Source organism: Protopterus annectens, chromosome 11.part0 (genome assembly GCF_019279795.1).
Source record: "Protopterus annectens isolate FY-2018-M chromosome 11.part0, PAN1.0, whole genome shotgun sequence".
In the NCBI taxonomy this organism is placed as follows: Eukaryota; Metazoa; Chordata; order Ceratodontiformes; family Protopteridae; genus Protopterus; species Protopterus annectens.
The window spans coordinates 127,204,627-127,224,454 of NC_056745.1; the positions used below are offsets into that span (position 1 = coordinate 127,204,627).

The 19,828-nt window shown below is 42.3% G+C and overlaps 2 protein-coding genes across 2 annotated transcripts in view; one reads left to right on the top strand and one right to left on the bottom strand.

Moving 5' to 3' along the window:
- WNT5B (Wnt family member 5B) overlaps positions 1 to 19,828 on the top strand; it is a gene marked incomplete in the record, with an annotated part of 1,807,993 nt that overhangs the window by 653,664 nt on the left and 1,134,501 nt on the right.
- FBXL14 (F-box and leucine rich repeat protein 14) lies at positions 6,211 to 9,111 on the bottom strand. The gene has a single exon (XM_044087501.1). It carries the CDS (start codon positions 8,495 to 8,497, stop codon positions 7,295 to 7,297), a length of 1,203 nt encoding a protein of 400 aa, XP_043943436.1. The 5' UTR covers positions 8,498 to 9,111; the 3' UTR covers positions 6,211 to 7,294.

Below are 19,828 nucleotides of genomic sequence, written 5' to 3' on the forward strand. Positions count from 1 at the left end.
GGAAAATGCTATGCTAGGCACAGGCTGGCCCTCAGTAGCCTGTAGGAGATGAGTACAAGACGCGGCTTTCTAGAAGTCTGCATAGGACATATTATTTACACCATGTATTCTTTTAGTGAGAAACCTCTGTGGCTGCTCCAGCTGTTGCAAATGCCTGGTCAGGTACATGCCGAAGGGTGCACTGTACTCACTGGTCTAATGAGGGTCGAGTACAGAGTGGGACTGTAATTTCCTTAAATCTGGATGCCACATATAAATTGCAGGATTTTCTCACTACCGTAGACACACAGTGATCAAAGTTCAGGTGATTGTCAACCTGAGATCCTTTACCACTGGGTCTTCTCTTAGGAACATTGTCAACATTGTAATTTGTAGGGGTGGTCATCTTCCCAAGGGGGTACGATTATGCATTTTTCCATCAAGTTTCAGGCCATGGTTCTGGCACCAGTTAAACTGTATGTCAGACCCTCCTGGAGGATATCTACATCTTTGGAGAATTTGGTGACTGCACCAGCATGCACTCTTCGGCTTATTAGGTCAGCCAAAGGCCTTTTACATTTGCCTTGATTTCAGAAGTATATTCCAAACAGGAGAGGTCCCAATCCTGAGCCCTGTGGGACACCACTTGTAAAAGGCCTCTTGGTGGAGGTGCATTCCCCCACCCTAACTTCAGGTGTCATGTTTGTGAGCCATTTGGCTATCCATTGGGTGACAGAGGGATTTATGCCTAAATTTGAGAGAATACCAAAATGAGGCAGTGTCAAATGTCTCTGTCATGTCAAGGTAAGCAATATGTACGGTTTTGTTCTCATCTGTGGCTCAAGTAACCTTCTTCAAAGTCCACAAAGTTGGGATAGGTCCAATGCTTGAAGATTGTCTCTCTTTGTATAACAGGTTCACAATAATTCTTTCCATGGCGTTGCATACAAGACTAGTCAGACTTACGGGTTTGTATAGTTCCCTGGGTCTGTTGATGGTCCACCTTTGGGTAGAGGAATGACAGTTGCAGTTCCCCATTCCTTAGGGATGAAGCCTGACAGGAGGCTGTGGTTGAATACATTTTAGTGGGTTTGACAGGTCATGTTTCAAATTCTTTAGGAGGCATCCTGGGATATTCTCAGAACCCACAGATGCAAAGTTTTTAGCTCTAGAGTGTGCAGTGAGGACCTATTCTTAGTGACAGCTGGTGGAGAAATAGTAAAGAGTATTTCCCCGGAGAAGACGGGGGGAGAGGGGTGACACGGGAGCGAAATTGCAGTTAAATCGTCTGACAAGTTTGCTACATTCCTTGATTGATATAGAAGTTCTATTTAGTATTAGTTCAGCACACTGTTGGTTAATCCCTTTACAATTGCATAGATCACCCCCCCCCCCGAGTTGCTTGTGGAGACTGATGGGGGAATGTGTGTCTTTTGGGCATAGCTCTTCCTATTTTGGACAGGGTTTTCTTTTTGTTGCTGTACAACGTATTCATACTGGGGGTCCACCAAGGGGCTTGTTCATGGAGTTTGCCTTATGTTTACTTTGGTTTAATACTGATTTTTCTTATTCAGTTATTTACATGCCTGTATAGGATTTCTGCAAACACGTCCGCATAGGCCACCATGTTCTCTGAGTTTGTGTGTGTGTGTGTGTGTGTGTGTGTGTGTGTGTGTGTGTGTGTGTGTGTGTGTGTGGCATGGAATTGAGCTATGCCTTCACCTAACAGGAGACAGCTAGCCTTGGAAAGCTTCTGACGTTTGCTGGGAGTTCTGCCATTTATTTTAAGGGTTCTGATCTGACCTTAGAGGGCACTGCACGGGGAGGGGGGACAATGTTCTGCAAATGCAAAGTTCCTATAATCACGGCTGCACAGGTAAAACAAACACTCTCCAAAGCCAAGAACACAGCATCCATGGGACCTGACAATATCCCAGGCTTCGTTCTACACGAACTACAGAATGAACTAGCACCCTACCTAAGTACCACGTTCAATCATAGCCTCACCTCAGGCTTTGTACCCACTGAATGGCGCACCGCGACAGTTATCCCACTCCACAAAGGGGGAGCCACGACAGACCCCGGGAACTACCGCCCCATTAGCCTGACGAGCCTGGTCTGCAAGGCCATGGAACATATCATCATGGAACTCATAAACAAAGACATTGGTAATCTCCAAACTCTGGACCCTACACAGTTTGGATTTGTAAAAGGCAGATCATGTCTCCTAAACCTGATTGACTTCTTTGAAGCAGTCACCAAAGCCATAGATCAGGGTAAAATGGTTCACACAGCTTATCTAGATTTCGCCAAGGCTTTCGACACCATCCCCCACTCTGCAATTATAGATAAGCTCACTAAACTAGATATAAATCCCTGTCACAAGATGGGTTGCCAACTGGCTCACGGACAGAACCCACACTGTGAAAGTAGCGGATTCCAAATCTGACATCAGACCAGTGACAAGTGGAGTACCACAGGGTTCAGTCCTGGGTCCTCTCCTGTTTGGTATCTACTTCTCTGAAGTGCAGGCCAACACAGAAGGTCTTTGGCTAACAAAATTTGCAGATGACTGCAAACTAGGAGCCATAATCGAAACTCCTAACAATGTGGACAAACTACAAAAGGGCCTCAATGAGACAGATACCTGGTGTCAAAGCCATGGCCTGAAGCTCAATGCCAAAAAGTGTATTGTCATCCCCTTTGGTAAAAACTCTGTACCCATGAACTACCACATAGCTGGTAGTCTACTTAATGCCGAAAATGTGATGAGACCTTGGGACACAGGTGGACAGTAGTCTCTCCTTTGATAATCACATTGCCACAGTGGTCAGGAAATCCTTCTACGTGGCTCACCTCATCACAAAAGGATTCTCATCCAGAAAAGAGGTCATTGTTCCCCTCTACTCATCACTCATTAGACCCATTATGGAGTACAATGCCCCTTTTGGTATGTACCTCACAAGACATCTACAACAACTGGAAAGACCACAGAAATACCTCACAAAGAGGATTACTGGCCTCAAACATATGCCCTATGCAGATAGTCTCAAAAAACTACAGCTTTACTCCATTGCATATCGCCTACTCAGGGGCGATCTCTGCCTAACATACAAAGCTATGTCAAAACCAGAGCTGTTGGACATGCTCCACTTAAAGAAATCCCAATCTCTCCGAGCTACACGCTCTAGGGACCTTAACCTTGTCACCACAATAAACAGAACATGCTGGAGGGATAGATTCCTGTCCCAGAGACTTCCCATACTCTGGAACAGACTGCTTTATCTATGTCAAACAGAGCTCCTCATTAGCTGTCTTCAAGAAAAATCTTGATTGGATGGGAAATTCACCCCGGGGATCACTTCTGTGGCTCTGCTCGACAGGGGCACAGGAAAATAATTTTCTTGGGTGGCAAAAGCCAGGGTACATTTTTTGGCTAGGCTTGTATGGGCCCCTAGGGCCGATACTAGGTTAGGCTATGTTCCTTCACATTTGTGAGTACCAGTTCCAGGATATTTGTCCCCCTAGTAGGTGTGCAGACTAGCTGTTCCAGGGTTAAAAATATGAGCCTGCATGTTAGAGGTTGTGTGTGTACATCACAATTTATAGTGGGATAGTCGAAATCACCCATTATGGTGTCGGGCTGAATTGTGAGTACATTCAGGTACGCGACATGGTTATCATAGGACATATGACAGGGACCTATAAGCAAGAATATGGTATTGGATTGTACAACAGGGACCTATAGCTAGCAAGAATATGGTATTGGATTGTACAACTGCCATGTACCAAATCAAGGATTCTTTTTTTTAAAAAAAAGCATAATGCAGTACCATAAAGCTGAATTAAAAATATGGTTATATGCAACAGCTAGCGACTAAAGAATGATGTATGGGACCCTCCCCAAAGATTTGTCTACAGCCAAACAGCCATGCCAATACCCACAATAGTACTGTTCCATGGCACTCAGGAAGTGAAACGGCATTAGTCATTTTACTGCATAAACAGTATTCTGAAAATGTTTTTCATCTAGTTGGAGGAAGCACCCCCCTCCTCACTTACAGTTTACTTTTAAAAGCGACAGGTTTGTAGAATGGACCTCAAAAAGACTTCTGTATAACACCACATCATAATAAGTCACACATAATCAGCAGTATCATGCACACAATGTAAAATATCAGCTCTAAGGAAACCGTCCAAGTACTGGCACTTTGACTCTGGCCTCGATAACAGCTGAAAAACCCAGCTGCTTATCAGCGCACCTCTCTCCTTATCTAACATTAGACGGCATTTAGCATCCTAAAGCTCCACCAAGAACAGACTTTTGTAAAGGCTGCCTTATTTTCATTTTTAATAACATTTAATGCCTTAATGTTTACCCATTACGATCCATCCCAACATTGCACCATCCAACACCAAAAAAGTAATGTAGGAATCAAAAATTTCCAGAGCACTGCAGTTCAGTATGCATTACACCCATCAGATTTCAAATGTTCCATGACATAAACCAACCTTTATGACACAACGGCTCTGTAGGAAATAGATGGCTGGGTGGACTACAGTGGTGGTTGTGGGGCATTTGTTGCAATAAAAAAAAAAGTCACTGTATGGGAGCCAACAGCTGAACTAGTAGGATAAAGTGCAATGCACAACAAAACTGTAGAGTTTAGAAATTTAAAAGTTATTTGTACAGAATACTATTAACAAGAGAGAAGAGGTGTCAGTGGAGATTCTAGCTCATTTTTGGAGGGGAGACAACTTCTACACCATATTACAACAAAGGGATAGTAAATTTGGGGGAAAACAAGGGAGCAGACAGCAAAATACCACTCTACAAAAACTTTTAAATTACAAATATTAACACTGTTTTACTACAGCACTCTGTCTGCAACTAAAACACCACACCAAACACATCACACTAAATGCATGTTACTGAGTTTTGACAAACCATGAGTTGATTACAACCAATCCTGTTCCCAAAATCCATCGTTTCAACTACACGTTGTGATCATATGCAAGTCTCCCATGCAACCCACTCAAAACTAAAAACTGCTGTCAGGGGCAAATGTCATATCAAGACAAAATAAAATGTACACTGTCCAATCATGTTCCCACTTGAGGCTACCTACAAAATAAATGTTTACCTGCTTCTGCCATAAACCAGTGACAACGCTATAAATACAGTAAAAACACAATATGGCCCAGTGTTTCTCTCTACTGAATAAACTGTTTCTCTCTACTGAATAAACTGATGGTGCAAACAATGACATCAAGCATTGCAAATGCACACAGAGGAACAAAATCAACACTAAGCTGCGAGTAAAAGGCAAAACCAACTGTTAAAAGTTGGTGACCACGGTTCCAGATAAAGCAGCAGTCCTCAAGCAAGCAGATTTCCAGAACTTGGACTTTCCTATCAGTGATTACTATAGCACACTCCATTACTATCTGAATTACACTGAGCAATGTGGTTTAGTCAGTCCTTTCAGGTCACATGCATGCTGTTGCTGTAAGCATGTGACTTTTCTCCCAGTCATGTGGCATGGCCTGTGTTAAAAGTACTGTTCAAAACCAAATGACTGTGAGAACCTTCCCACAGTGAAAGTAGTACTGCATTCTGCATGTGTGCAATATATGACCTAGCCAAATTTGGCACTCCATAACACTGAAACATCCAAAACTTACTTCATCTTAACTTCCCTACAGTTACAGGTTGCCACTACACAGAATTAACAAGCACTGCCAAGTTAAAAATGCACAACAGCACCTCAATGTACTTATTTAGCTATCCCTTCCAAGATATCTCTTACCTTGAGGAGACTAAAAGTTCCCCGCTCCTGGAAAACACCCGTGTCTCCCTTCCAGATTTTTCTGAGGCTGCTGCTATACATACCTTTCAAAACTGTAATCACATCCATCACAGAACAAAAACTGAAATGGTAATTTCCAGCACTCATAGCAAATACAAGACAGTGACATGTTTCAAAGACACACATGCAAAACCCCACTGCTGAAAAAATGTCTGTGAACATTTAAATCCAGACTACATGGCTGCAGTCCAGTGTGACTTTCATATCGCTTTCCATATTTAATGGCCACCACAACTTCACTTCTGTGAAAGCAAGGCTTGAGAAAACAACGTTCAAAACTACAGAATTTCCACTTCAGTAAAAAGAAAAAAAAAAGATTCATAACACAAACTTAAAAACATACTTTTAATTTTTTATTATATAAATATCAGTTTTTAACTTTTACTATAAGAATATAAAATGTTTAAGCAGTTTTGTCATTGTTTCTTTTTGTACAAATTCACATACAGTACAATCAATGTATATAAGACCTCTGTTAGTGAGAATGCTGCTCCAAAGTGTTTCTTCAGCAGCACATTCAAATAGATGCATTCAAACCAATCTGCATAATGCTTTCTTGCTATTTTTTCCTAACAGCAACTTTTAGACCCCCCCCCTCAAAAAAGCTGGGAATATACCACCCAAGTTCCTATGTCATCCACAGCTTTTAAATTTGCATATTTTTGAAGTCCTTCGCAAGCTGTCGGCTGCTATCCAGTGTCTACAAGTCAAGGTGATAAACTCTTGTGTTTGCTCACAATGTGGGTTGGTAGGAAACGTGACAGTACGTTAGAGACAGGTACGAGTAAATATGCCGTAATGCTTTTAATGTAAGAAAACCAAGTGATACACAACTGCAGAGAGCCCGGACACAGCACTGCCTCCCTCCTAGTTTGATGCTCGTGAATGGATGCAAAATGGAAGCTAAACTAACTCCCTGTCAACAGAAATAGAGAACAAGACACCTAAAGGAACAGGCAGCTTATTTTCAGTCCTGAATGACATGCCCATCACCCCCCCCCCCCCCCACAGGATTGCTTTTAAAGAGTAACATTAAAACGAGGTAGACAAGTTCCCACCGACATGTTAAACTTTAAAACAAAATAATGGTATATCAACAGTCTCCATATCCATATGGGTAAATCTAGAATATCGGAGATTGTGTTGCAACCCTCAAACAGCTTGCCAAGCAAAATCAGTCCCAGGTTTGAGAATGCAGAATACATAACCCCGTCCTTCCTGAGCTTGCATATGCGAATGCTAGATCAAATATTCTCTTCACTTAATACTCTCTTCACCCAAGTAAACTGCAAGTCCCCAGAATCAAATCTAGGAGTTGAACATAAATGTAAAAGGAGTCTGCCCCCCACCCCCAAAAAAATACAGCTCAGTCTAGTCTCACTTGCTTACTTAGAAAGGACAAGTAGGTGGATGTGCAAGTCTGGAACGCCATAAGCATTTACGCCTCACCTCACCTTCTCACTCTCAGTCATCTGCCAGAGTCCTAAATTGAGCACCTTAAGGCAAGGCAGCTGTGTGATGCGCTCGAGGCCCCGTTTTGTGATGCGTGTGCAGCCATACAAATCAATACCAGTCAGCTGGCTCAGATGATCAGCAATAAGTTCAAGTCCCTTATCTGTTATACGAACACACTGGCCAATATTAAGAGTACGTAGTCCATGCATCTGCCGTACCATACGATTAAGACCATCATCACTAATATGGCACGAGCACAAGGAAAGTGATTTGAGACCATCAAGCCCTTGTGCAATGTAAGCCAGACTCTGGTCACCTATTCTGTCACAGAAGGATACATCTAGTCCAGAGAGACGCAGGGTGCCCATTGCCAGGTGCATGATGCCAGTGTCACTGATGTTATCACACGATCTAAGATTTAGACTACTCAGACTATTCATGTGCGACAGGTGAAGTAAACCAACATCTGAAATACCACCACAAAAGCTAAGATTAAGCACACGTAGGCGTGTCAGTCCCTTGGAAAGGTGCTTCAGGGCCAGGTCAGTGAGCTTCTGACAGTCTTGGAGCGTGAGGTGCTCAAGGCTAAGGCAACCCTCGGCAGCACTGCGAGTCATGCCTGCCAAGTGCCCAATACCCACATCCGAGACATGACGGCAGCTGCGAAGATTGAGGCTGCGAAGGCGCTGCAAACCCCATGCAATAAGCAGCAGCCCCGTGTTTGTTATGTTGCTGCAACCTCCCAACTCAAGCACTTCTAAATTCTTGAGATACTGCGCGATGCGACCCAAGCTACTATCGGTGATCTGCTTGCAGAGGCTAAGATTAAGTGACCGTAAAGAGTCGATCTCCTGCACGAAGGCGTGGCCCAATCCGTTGTCTGTTAGGTTGTAACAGCCGCTGAGGTTCAGGCTTTCGATGCTTGGTAAACCCTGAATCACGTAGCTCAAACTGCGGCGTAAACTCAGGATCTGAACGCGTCTGATTCCCCGGGCCTGCAGACTTGGGAACAGCGACGGGTTTGCACGCCGGAGATGCAGTTTAGCTTCCACACCTCGCCACACGGATTTGTGGTAGGCAGCATCCCGCCAGGCCACACATACCTGCGCCGCTCTACCTTTGTCCCGTACTTCCAGATAACTAAAAATCATAGCGAGGAGCTCTGGGAACAGGCACGAGATGTGAGTCTCCATGCTGGGTGGGGGAGGGGACAGAACGGGGCCCGGCCTGGCCCACAGCCTCCCCCGCCCCTGGTGAGCAGAACGACGGCCCCGGTCTTGTAATTATTGAATAGTGGCCACTACAGCACAAAACGCTGCCTTCACAGATGTCTTCTTGATCCACTTAACCCAGTGAAACACTAAACAGTTAGTTGTTTTTACTCCAGTTTCTCTCTGTTGTTCTTAGGCCTGTTGAGACATCGACCTCAAGTATTCCTGTTACCCCACTATAGGCATTCTTAAGGTTGATTATCTAGTTCCATTTCAGCCAATCGTGGGATGTAATTAATTTACATAATCAGATTCCAGAAACGGAAAATGTTCGGTAAAGCAGCAAAACCGTTTGAACCAGCTCTCGATTCTTTCCGGTGTCGCGCACACTTTTAATCACGCGCTACAGTTTTGCGTTTCTGGCTTATGCAGACCAACAGTTTCCTGCTGCCTTTGTCTGATCGTTTCAAACTAGTCTTTGCGAAGTCCACCCGCGGCAGTATTGGTTAAAGATGGGGTGAGCAGCATGTAGCACCCACTTTAGGTAAAAGCTTCTGGTTTTCATAAAGTTCACAGGTTTTCCCTTTTGTTTAACATACTTGTTGAAGTGATTGTTGTGGTGTAGAGAGTTAATCACAACAAATAATAAAAACAACTGCAGTTTAAATTTTATTGGAAACACCCTCCCCTTCCCTTGTTAAATGGATTATTCCAGTCTCCTGGAACTTGGACAACCGTTACCATAGTAATCGTTCCTTTCTCGTCTGGGTGTCGCGTTCTTAACCCTTTGTGGCGCATATTTACCTTTCAGCCGTCTTGAATAGTACTTTAAAACGCTGCTGTTTTACCCTGTAACTTCTCAGATTTTGTGACTAGTGAAAGTTGCAGTCATTAAATAATGTCAAAGCGTTAAAGTTGCATGCTTTTTATTGTTTACATAAAGAAGAGCACACGCATGCAAACCCATTTATTCCAACAAATGCGATGCGAGTAATACTAGTGTTTGTATTAAACATATTTTGGACAGTGGCTTCCTATAAGCTTTGCCATCAATACTAGTTGCAGTTTTTCAGTAGTTAAACTGGTGTGAAGGAATGAATGAATGTCTTTTACTACTGTACACTGGGACTTCATTTGTCACAATGTAAAATATAACTGCATGTCGCTGCCCACCTCTTAAATAGTTTTGACTTCCTAGAGACCATGCGTGCTATTCTGAAAGCTAGTCACTGCTGCTAAGCATCCTGGAATTTTAACATATTTCTTAGTGGTATGGAATTAACTTGCATTGCTGAAACTGTAGTACCTACATACCTGGTATGTAAGATATATAATTTCTGGATCTGAAACTGTTAGTCTGTCACTATGGGAATCAAGCTCCTTATAGTAAGGAATTCGGTTCCGTTCCTCCCATTAAAGAGGTTGTATTACTAAAACCCATCTCAGAAAAGAAAAAAATAAAGTAAATTGTGTGAAATACCAGGCCATTTCTACCTTTAACGTTATTACTTTGTGGTTCTTCGGCATTGTTAAAGTCATTACATATCCTTTTATCTATCTGTTTATCTATCATCTATTTATTTATCCCATTTGTTAAGTGGAAAGGATGGCTGTAACAAAACTAAAGTAGCCCAAAAGCTCCTTAACTGAATCGGGGGGGGGGGGGGGTGTACATTCAATTTACTTTTCTTCCACATATTAGGGTGATGCTACCTCTGGTGAAATGTTTTTTTTTTCTTAATTGTAATTTGTATGCTCGTATAATGTCCTTTCAAGTTTGTCAACTTCTATAATGTTTATATTTATATTTGCTTTTACTGGAGCTTTTTTCCTTGGGCCTCCGCTGAAAAAGGACCTGTGTTCAGTCAGGCTTTCCTGGTAAACAAATGTAAAATAAATAAATACATTTTCCTAACCAGGAAAAAAAAAACAGAGAGCACTTTTGTTTTTCCTTATGTGAGACCATGACTCTGTACCTTCAGACATTGAAAATAGGTACAAAGGCTCTTCAAATGTAAGTATAGCCACCTAAAATATATATGTGTGTGTGGTATTGGTCCCTAATTAGTATAGCATTTGAAAACCAAATACAGAATAACTTTTCCCACTTGTAGTAGGATTGGGGAATAATGCTTAGTAACACAAGTTTTAAAATGGCCTGCATGACAAAAGAGATGCAAAAACATATCAAAGCAAATTTATTTATTTGTTTATTTATTTACATTTGTTTACCGTGATAGTCTACTGGGCCAAGGTGAGCCCATCTTTAGTGGAGACCCTGGGAGAAAGGCTCCATAAACATAGTATAAGTATTGCACAGTACATATATAGTATAATATGAGATAAACAATAAACATAAACTATAAGGATACATTGCAAATGTGCAGCATAGTATAGATTCAATACAGCAGCAAGTTATAAAATCTGCAGTAATTAATGGTATTACAAAAATATACATCACAAAGTTATTTGCTGTTGCTTCACAAAAAGAAAGATGCAAGGTGTGGGTCCTCTTTCTTTAATTTATTGGTGACAGCATAGTGGTGGACATGAAATTTGGTTTCCTGCATACTAAGCAGCTTCAAATATAGGAGCAAATCAAGGAACATGCATCTGAAATAAGTGTAATTGAGAGGTCGGTATGAGAGAGACCTTCATAGGTTCATAGGTGTGTACTGGGCTAATGGCCCTGGATGGAGCCTTTACAAGCCTAGCCCATAGGATTACACTGGCATCCTGCCACCCAACCTTAGTTCCTAGTGCCTTTGTCGAGTAGAGCCACTGGAGTGATCCCCGGGGTGAATTTTCTATTTCCCATCCACTTATCAAGATTTCTGTTGAAGAGGGCCAGTGAGGTGCTCTGCTTGACATGTATGGGAAGTCTATTCCATAGCATGGGCAGTTCTGTGTTATGAACCTGTCCCTTCAGCATGTTCTGTTGATTGTGGTAATGAGGTTGAGGTCTCTGGAGTGTGTGGTGCGGAGGGATTGGGATTTCTTTAGGTTCATAGGTAGGTACTAGGCTATCGGCCCTAGCCAAAAATATACCCTGGCTTTCGCCAACCAAGAAAATTATTTTCCTTTGCCCCCGTCGAGCAGAGCCACAGAGGTGATCCCTGGGGTGAATTTCCTATTTCCCATCCAATCAAGATTTTTCTTGAAGAGTGCTAATGAGGAGCTTTGTTTGATACAGATAGGTAGTTTGTTCCAGAGTATGGGAAGTCTCTGGGACAGGAATCTATCCCTCCAGCATGTTCTGTTTATTGTGGTGACAAGGTTTACGTCCCTAGAGCATATAGCTCAGAGGGATTGGGATTTCTTTAAGTGGAACATGTCCAACAACTCTAGGTTTGGCATAGCTTTGTATGTTAGGCAGAGATTGCCTCTGAGTAGGAGATAAGCGATGGAGTAAAGCTGGAGTTTTTTGAGACGGTCTGCGTAGGGTATCTGTTTAAGGCCAGTAATCCTCTTTGTGAGGTATTTCTGTGGCCTTTCCAGTTGTTGTAGATGTCTTGTGAGGTACATACCAAAAGGGACGTTGTACTCTATAATGGGTCTAATGATTGACGAGTAGAGGGGAACAATTACCTCTTTTTTTCCTGGATGAGAAACCTTTTGTGATGAGGTGTGCCACATAGAAGGATTTCCTGACTACTGTGGCAATGTGATTATCAAAGGAGAGACTACTGTCCACCTGTGTCCCAAGGTCTCTTATCACACTTTCGGTGTTAAGTAGACTACCACCTATGTGGTAGCTCATGGGTACAGAGTTTTTTATCAAAGAAGATGACAGTGCACTTTTTGGTGTTGAGCTTGAGGCCATGGCTTTGACACCAGGCGTCTGTCTCAGTGAGGCCCTTTTGTAGGATGTCCACATTGGTAGGATTTTGTTATGGCTCCTAGTTTGCAATCATTTGCAAACTTAGTTAGACAAAGACCTTCTGTGTTAGCCTGTACTTCAGAAAAGTAGATACCAAACAGGAGAGGACCCAGGACTGAACCCTCTGGTACTTCACTTGTCACTGGTCTGAAGTTGGATTTGGAGTCTGCTACTTTCACAGTGTGGGTTCTGTCAATGAGCCAGTTGGCAACCCATCTTGTGAAATAGGGACTTATACCTAGTTTAGTGAGTTTATCTATAATTCCGGAGTGGGGGGTGGTGTCAAAAGCTTTGGCAAGATCTGGATAGGCTGTGTGAACCACCTTACCCTCTTCTACAACTTTGGTAATTGCTTCAAAGGACTCTATCAGGTTTAGGAGACATGATGTGCCTTTTACAAACCCGAACTGGGTAGGGTCCCGAGTATGGAGATTACCAATGTCTTTGTTTATAAGTTCCATGATGATACGTTCCATGGCCTTGCAGACCAGGCTCGTTAGGCTAATGGGGCGGTAGGTCCCGGGGTCTGTGGTGGCTCCCCATTTGTGGAGTGGGATAACCGTCGCTGTGTGCCATTCAGTGGGCACGAAGCCTGAGGTGAGGCTATGACTGAACATGGTGCTTAGGTGGGGTGCCAGTTAATTCTGTAGTTCATGTAGAAAGCAGCCTGGGATGTTGTCAGGTCCCATGGATGCTGTGCTCTTGGCTTTGGAGAGTGTGTTTTTTACCTGTGCAGCCGTGATTACAGGAACTTTGCATTCATCTGGTATAGAGATGGGCCCTTTAGTTGGTGAGGGGGGGTAAAGTTAGCACTGAACCTGTCTGCCAGGATGTTGGCAATATCAGTTGGTTCTGTATATTTAGTTCCATTGTGCTGTAACTCAGAGCAGATCTAAGTGTTGCCATTGAGTTTCTTGACATAGCTATAGAATGCTTTGTGGTTGTCTTTAGAATCAGTGGCAATTTTGTTTTCATAGCTAGCTTTGAAAGATTTTATGAGGGATCTCAGCTTCTTACTGAGGCTGACCAGGGAGTTCTTCCAGTCATGGGATATTACTCTTTTTTGCAACAGTTTCTTTCTTCTGTTGTATAGTTTGTTTATGGCAGGGGACCACCAGATTGGCTTCCTTTTTTTGGAGGATAGCATCTTGTTTCTGTTAGAGATAGCACGATCCATGCACTCGTGTATGTGCTTATAAAGTGCATTTGTGTAGGATTCAGCAGTCATACCCGTCTGCATGGGTGTTGTGAAGTTTGCCACTTCTGTCTTAAGAAGCGTGAAGTTGGCTTTGGAGAAATCTTTTATGGTGGTTTCCCTAATGGGGGGTGGGGGCGGGATGTTTATGTCTAGGCTGATTAGCTTGTGGTCGGATCTGACCAATGAGGAATTGACCTCTGGTGTGGAACACTGGTCGCCCATGTTGGTAATGACCAGGTCTAGGATACTGCTGCCCCTGGTGGGGGTGTGGATAAGTTGATCCAAGGCATTGGAATTTATGAATTCCAGAAAACGTTGAGCAAAAGAATTGGTACATGAGTAGTTTTCCCAGTTAATGGTGGGGTAGTTGAAATCGCCCATTGTTTGGGTGTTGGGTTGTACCATAATATTTTCCAGTGTATCAAGAAATGAAGAGTGGGAATCCTGGGGCATGGTGGGGGATCTGTAGCAAGTTACAATTTGGATTGTGGTCTTGCCAAGAGTTAGTTGCACTTGGATAATTTCGGATGCATTATGCTGAGCAACTAGCCTGGAGGTGTGGATATCCTTAATGAATATGGACATGCCTCCACCTTTACTGTTTCGGTCTAGGTTAAGTGGCCGAAAGGTGTGGTATGAATTATAGCCTGGTAATGCAGGGGTGCTCTCTGGAGCCTTGAGACAGGTCTCTGTCACTGCACAGATGTCGATGTTCTCCATTTTAAGGAGTGCCTCGAGTGAATGCATTTTGAGGTTTAGACTTCTAGAATTGAGTAGCCTTATCCTCAGATTTTGCTTGCTTGTACCTGTTACGGTGGTGAATTTGTCATTTGAACCTTGCCTAAAAAAGGCACTATAGGGGTGGCAAGAGCCTTAGCCAGTATCCGGAATCCCAATGGTGACAGGTGCAGGCCATCTGTGGTAAACATCGTGGTCTGCCGATCATGTCATCCCAGCAGACAGATACTGGATTCCTTTAGAATGACACCAGAAGCTTAGCCAATTGATGTAGCATTTCTGACAGATCTGGGTCAGACATGGCTTTGTAAGTCAACCAGAGATCGCCTCTAAGTAGGCCGTATGAGACATAGAATAGTTGGAGTTTTTTTGAGTCTGTCCATATAGGACAAGTGTTTAAGCCCTAGGATCCTCTTTGTGAGGTACTTTTCCGGCCTCTCCAGTTGTTACAGGTGTTTGGTGCAGTACATGCTAAATGGGGCATTGTACTCGATGAATGGCCTAATGAGGGAAGAGTGGAGGGAGATAATCACCTCTTTCTTCCTGGATGCAAAACTCTTAGTAATGAGATGTGCCATGTAGACGGACTTTCTGACCACAGTGGCAATGTGGTGGTCAAAAGAGAGGTTGCTGTCAACCTGTGTTCCCAGATCTCTTATAATGCCTTCTGTGTTCAGTGGACTACCATCAATGTGGTAATTCAAGGGAACCCGTTTTTTCCCAAAGGGGGTGACCACACATTTTTTGGCATTGAGCTTAAGGTCATGGCTCTGACACCAGTCGTCGGTGTCATTGAGACCTTTCTGTAGGATGTCAACATCACTTGCGGAGTTAATAATAGCTTCCAACTTGACAATCATCTGTGAACTTTGTCAGCCAGAGTCCCTTCGTGTTGTCCTGGACTTCAGAGAAGTAAATACCAAACAGGAGAGGACCCAGGACCGAACCCTGTGGGACTCCACTCGTGACTGGTTGGCAGTCTGACTTAAGAGTCATCTACTTTCACAGTGTGGGTTCTATCTGTGAGCCGGTTTGCAGCTCACCTAGTGATATAGGGGTTGATGCCTAGCTTAGTGAGTTTTTCTATGATTCTTGAGTGGGGAATGGTATCAAAAGCCTTGGCCAGATCAAGGTAGGCTGTATGAACCACCTTGCCTTCATTCACAGCTCTGGTGACTTGACTCAGAGAAGTCAACCAAGTTGAGCAGGCATGATCTAGCCTTCACAAAACCAAACTATGTGGGATCCAGAGTTTGGAGATTCCCTATATCCTTGTTTATTAGGTCCACGATGATGCGTTCCTTAGCTTTGCATATCAGACTCGTCAGGCTAATTGGGTGATAATTCCCGGGGTCTGTAGTTACGCCTTCTTTGTGAAGAGGGATGACTGTAGCAGTGTGCCATTTGGTAGGGATAAAGCCTGAGGTGAGGCTGTGATTGAACAGGGCACACAGGTGAGGTGCCAGTTCACTCTGTTATTCATGTAGAACACAGCCAGGGATATTGTCAAGTCCCATAGAAGCTGTATTCTTGGCTTTGGACAGTGCTGTTTTAACCTGTGCAACAGTAATACTGGGTGCCTGGCAATCTACTAGTATTGTGATTGGTCCTTTGGGGGGGGTGAAGTTGGCACTGAATCTGTCGGCCAGTATATTGGCAATATCTCTTGGATTGGTATAGGAGGTACCATTGTGGAGTAGCTCAGAGCAAATCTGGGTATTGCCATGGAGATTCTTTACATAACTATAGAAAGCATTGTGGTTGTCTTTACTTTCTGCTGCAATTGTGTTTTCATAGTTAGCTTTAGAGGATTTGATGAGGGATCTCAACCTATTGTTGAGGCTGATAAGGAAATTTTTCCAGTCTTGGGACTTCGCCTTATTCTGCATCAGTTTCCTCCTTCTGTTGTAGAGTTTGTTTTTGGCAGGGGACCACCAGTTTGGCTTCCTTTTTTTTCGACTAGTTTATAGAACATGAAAAGTTAGTGAAGAACTTGTTACATGCTCAAGACCAGTAAACATATATCTCAACCTTATATCACAAGAAATGTGGACACAGCCAAAAATAATGGGAGGTCAAAGGCCCAAAAATAGGAACAGATTTTAATTATTGCACTTATTAACTTCAAAAGTTGCTAGTGTAACAGCATTTGTGCTGACATACATTTTTCTGAAGGATATGAAGTCTGAAATTAAAATGACAGTCATTACTCAGTGACAGAAACAGATGCTTGGTGCCAGAGCCATGGGCTCAGGCTTAATGCCAAGAAATGTGTAGTTATCCCGTTTTGGAAAAAACATGTACCCATGAATTACCACATAGGTGGCAGTACACTAAACACCGAAAGTGTGATGAGAGACTTAGGGACACAGGTGGACAGTGGTCTCACCTACAATAACCACATCGCCACAACAGTCAAGAAATCCTTCTATGTGGCACACATTATCACTAAGGGCTTTTCATCCAGGAAAAAGGAGGTCACTGTTCCACTGTACTCATCCCTCATTAAACAGATTATAGAGTACAATGCCCCATTTGGTATGTACCGCACAAGACATCTGCAACAGCTGGAAAGGCCGCAGAAATACCTCACTAAAAGAATCATAGCCTAAAGCAGATGTCCTATGCTGACCATCTAAAAAAAACTCCAGCTATACTCTGTGGCGTATCATCTACTCAGAGGTGATCTCTTCTTAACATACAAGGCCATGTCAAACCTTGAGCTGTTGGACATGCTCCACTTAAAGAAATCCCAATCCCTCAGAGGCACATGTTCCAGGGATCTAAACCTTGTCATCACAATGAACAAAACATGCTGGAGGGACAGGTTCCTGACCCAGAGACTCCCCATACTCTGGAATAGACTGCCCATACATGTCAAGCAGAGCACCTCCTTGGCCCTCTTCAAAAGGAACCTTGACAATTGGATGGGAGATAGGAAATTCACCCCAGGGATCACGTCAGTCGCCCTGCTTGACGGGGGTCTAGGGAAGTAAATATTGTGGGAATAAATATCCAGGGAATTATTATGGCTAGGCTTGTATAGGCCCTAGGGCCGATAACCTAGTACCAACCTATGAATCTATGAACTTAATTTCTCACTGATCTGCCAGAAAAAAAAACACATTTTTTTGAGGAAAAGTCCAAAAATATGAGGCAAAATCTGGACATTCTGCAAAAAAGCTGGACAGTTGAGAGTTGTGGTAAGTTAAAAATAAAATGTCAACCCATCAAATATTAGAGCCATATTTAACTCCAGTTCTTTTGTAAAATCACTAAATTCTATGTAACTTCTACTTGGATTTTCCTATGCCATAACTTCTGATACCTCTCAGTTTTTTCCACCTACATTGACAGCTTTCTCTCTCACACAGTGCTGTTCTATCTGAAGAAGTGTATACCATTATTTTAGTATTTTGTGCTCAGATTGTTTATTCTAGCAGTTGTTCATGATCTATGATTATTGATTTTTGAAACTATTTCTTACTCTCTTTTCTTAGTAATTTGGTTTTGAATTTGCTTTAAATGCTAATAACAGTTTGCCAATTTTATGTAATTTCTCCCTGGTACTCCACTGAAAAAGGGATACTGAGATTAGTCAGACTACCCCAATTTACAGATGGAAATAAATGCATACATAAGTAAAGTAAAGTAAATAAAAAGAAGTTAATATAAGAACATGCAAATAAAAAGGAGTTGCTACAATGAGAACAAATGTACCAGCTTTAGTGTTTTAATCGTGTTTTTAAAACCTCATTTAAAATCAGCACTCTCATTAAACCAGGTTTAGTGGCGTACTGTAAAATCTTCCAGCAGTATTTGTTATAGTTCTTGTACTGTAGTAGACTGTAATGATAATACCAGTTTATTAACCATGTATGCCCACTGGACACACATTCCCATTTCATCGACAACTTAGGAGCAATGTATGATTAAATGACTTGCTCAAGGTCACAAAATAAGCAAATGAGGGCTGAGAGAATCAAACCCTGTACCATAGGAACTACAGCTCAGAGCCTTAAGCATCCTGTGCCAGTTGCGATCAGGATCATTTTTCCCTAAAATGCAAATCATCTTTCTCAAATGCATAACTTTTTTTTTTTTTGAAAAAATACACTTAGTTCTTTCTTAGGAAATTAGCTGATGGTAATTTCTTTTTAATGTTTTGGTCTGTTTCTCAGCCATGGCCAGGACAACAAGGCAGTAAACAGTGATGTTATGGTGCATAATGACCATATTTCTGGATCATTTTATGGCAGGCTGGGTATTTCTAAAATAATTAACACATTTGTTTTGTTTTTTTTAAGCAAGCATTTATTCTTGTTATACTACAGATTTCAAATTTCTGTGACATTATGTATGTATTTGTTGACTAGGTAAATGGACTGATCTTTTGAGATCCTTTTCACCTATGACCTGGGATATAAGGTGACATGTAGTACAGCATGAATGCAAAAAATGCAATGTGTAATTCCACTAATTGTGGAATGTACATAGACTGATGCAAGGATGGCAAGTTGCATCAGTATTCTATGAAAAATAATTTCTTATACTAAATACATAGGCCATCTCTATACTAGAACAGGCACCCATCAGTTAGATGGTGCATTAAACAGTAACATAATTTGAGAAATGTCTTAGTGAAGACTAGTTGTAGCAGTGGGGGTTATGAGTTTTTTAGTAGTGCTATAAAATTATATTAACTTTAGCAGTACTTTTCATACATAAATAAAAGTAAAAGCACTAGGCCAAGAGTCTTATTGTGAACAAGCATGTGAAACGATATACAGAAACACATAATTTGCTTGTTGTTAAAAATCTTACTATGCATCTTATTAAAGTCCGACTTGGAACAAGGACAATTTTCAGCAGGGGCCCAGGGAGAAATGCTCCCACATGATCACAGGGAGGACATGCATACTCTGCACAGAAGGCACCTCAGCTGAGAATCAAACCAGACAACCTCTTGCTATGAGGTGACAATGCTACCGCTGTGCCACTGCGCCACCCCATTTTCTGCCTGCTCTTTACAATGCCATACTTTTCCACCTTCTTTTTTCCATTAAAAAAGTCCCTTCCTCTCACTGTGTGCCAATTTGCAATTGAATTCTTATTGTACACATTTGTATGAGTATGAGCTGTACTTGCTATCACTAAAGCCTTTTGATGTGTATTGAAACCTGCTATACTAGGATGATAAAGACTCCAGGACACTGCAGTCTTATGTGATAGGCTGCTTAGAAACCCCCCTCTTCCATGAAGCAGTACATACTTTTGACTTCACACAGACAGCTTCATATTAAACACAGAATTTATCAGGAAGTCAAGGCATATGTTGTTCAGTTTGCTTGTTGCCAACCCAGTAGCAAAACTGCATCGCAAATACTATCTAATGTCTGATTTTCCTTTGAACTAATTTATTTATTTGTATTAGACAAAGGACCCAACTGCATTTGTAGTAGAGTTCTGGGGAAAAGCTACAGACATACAAGGTTTT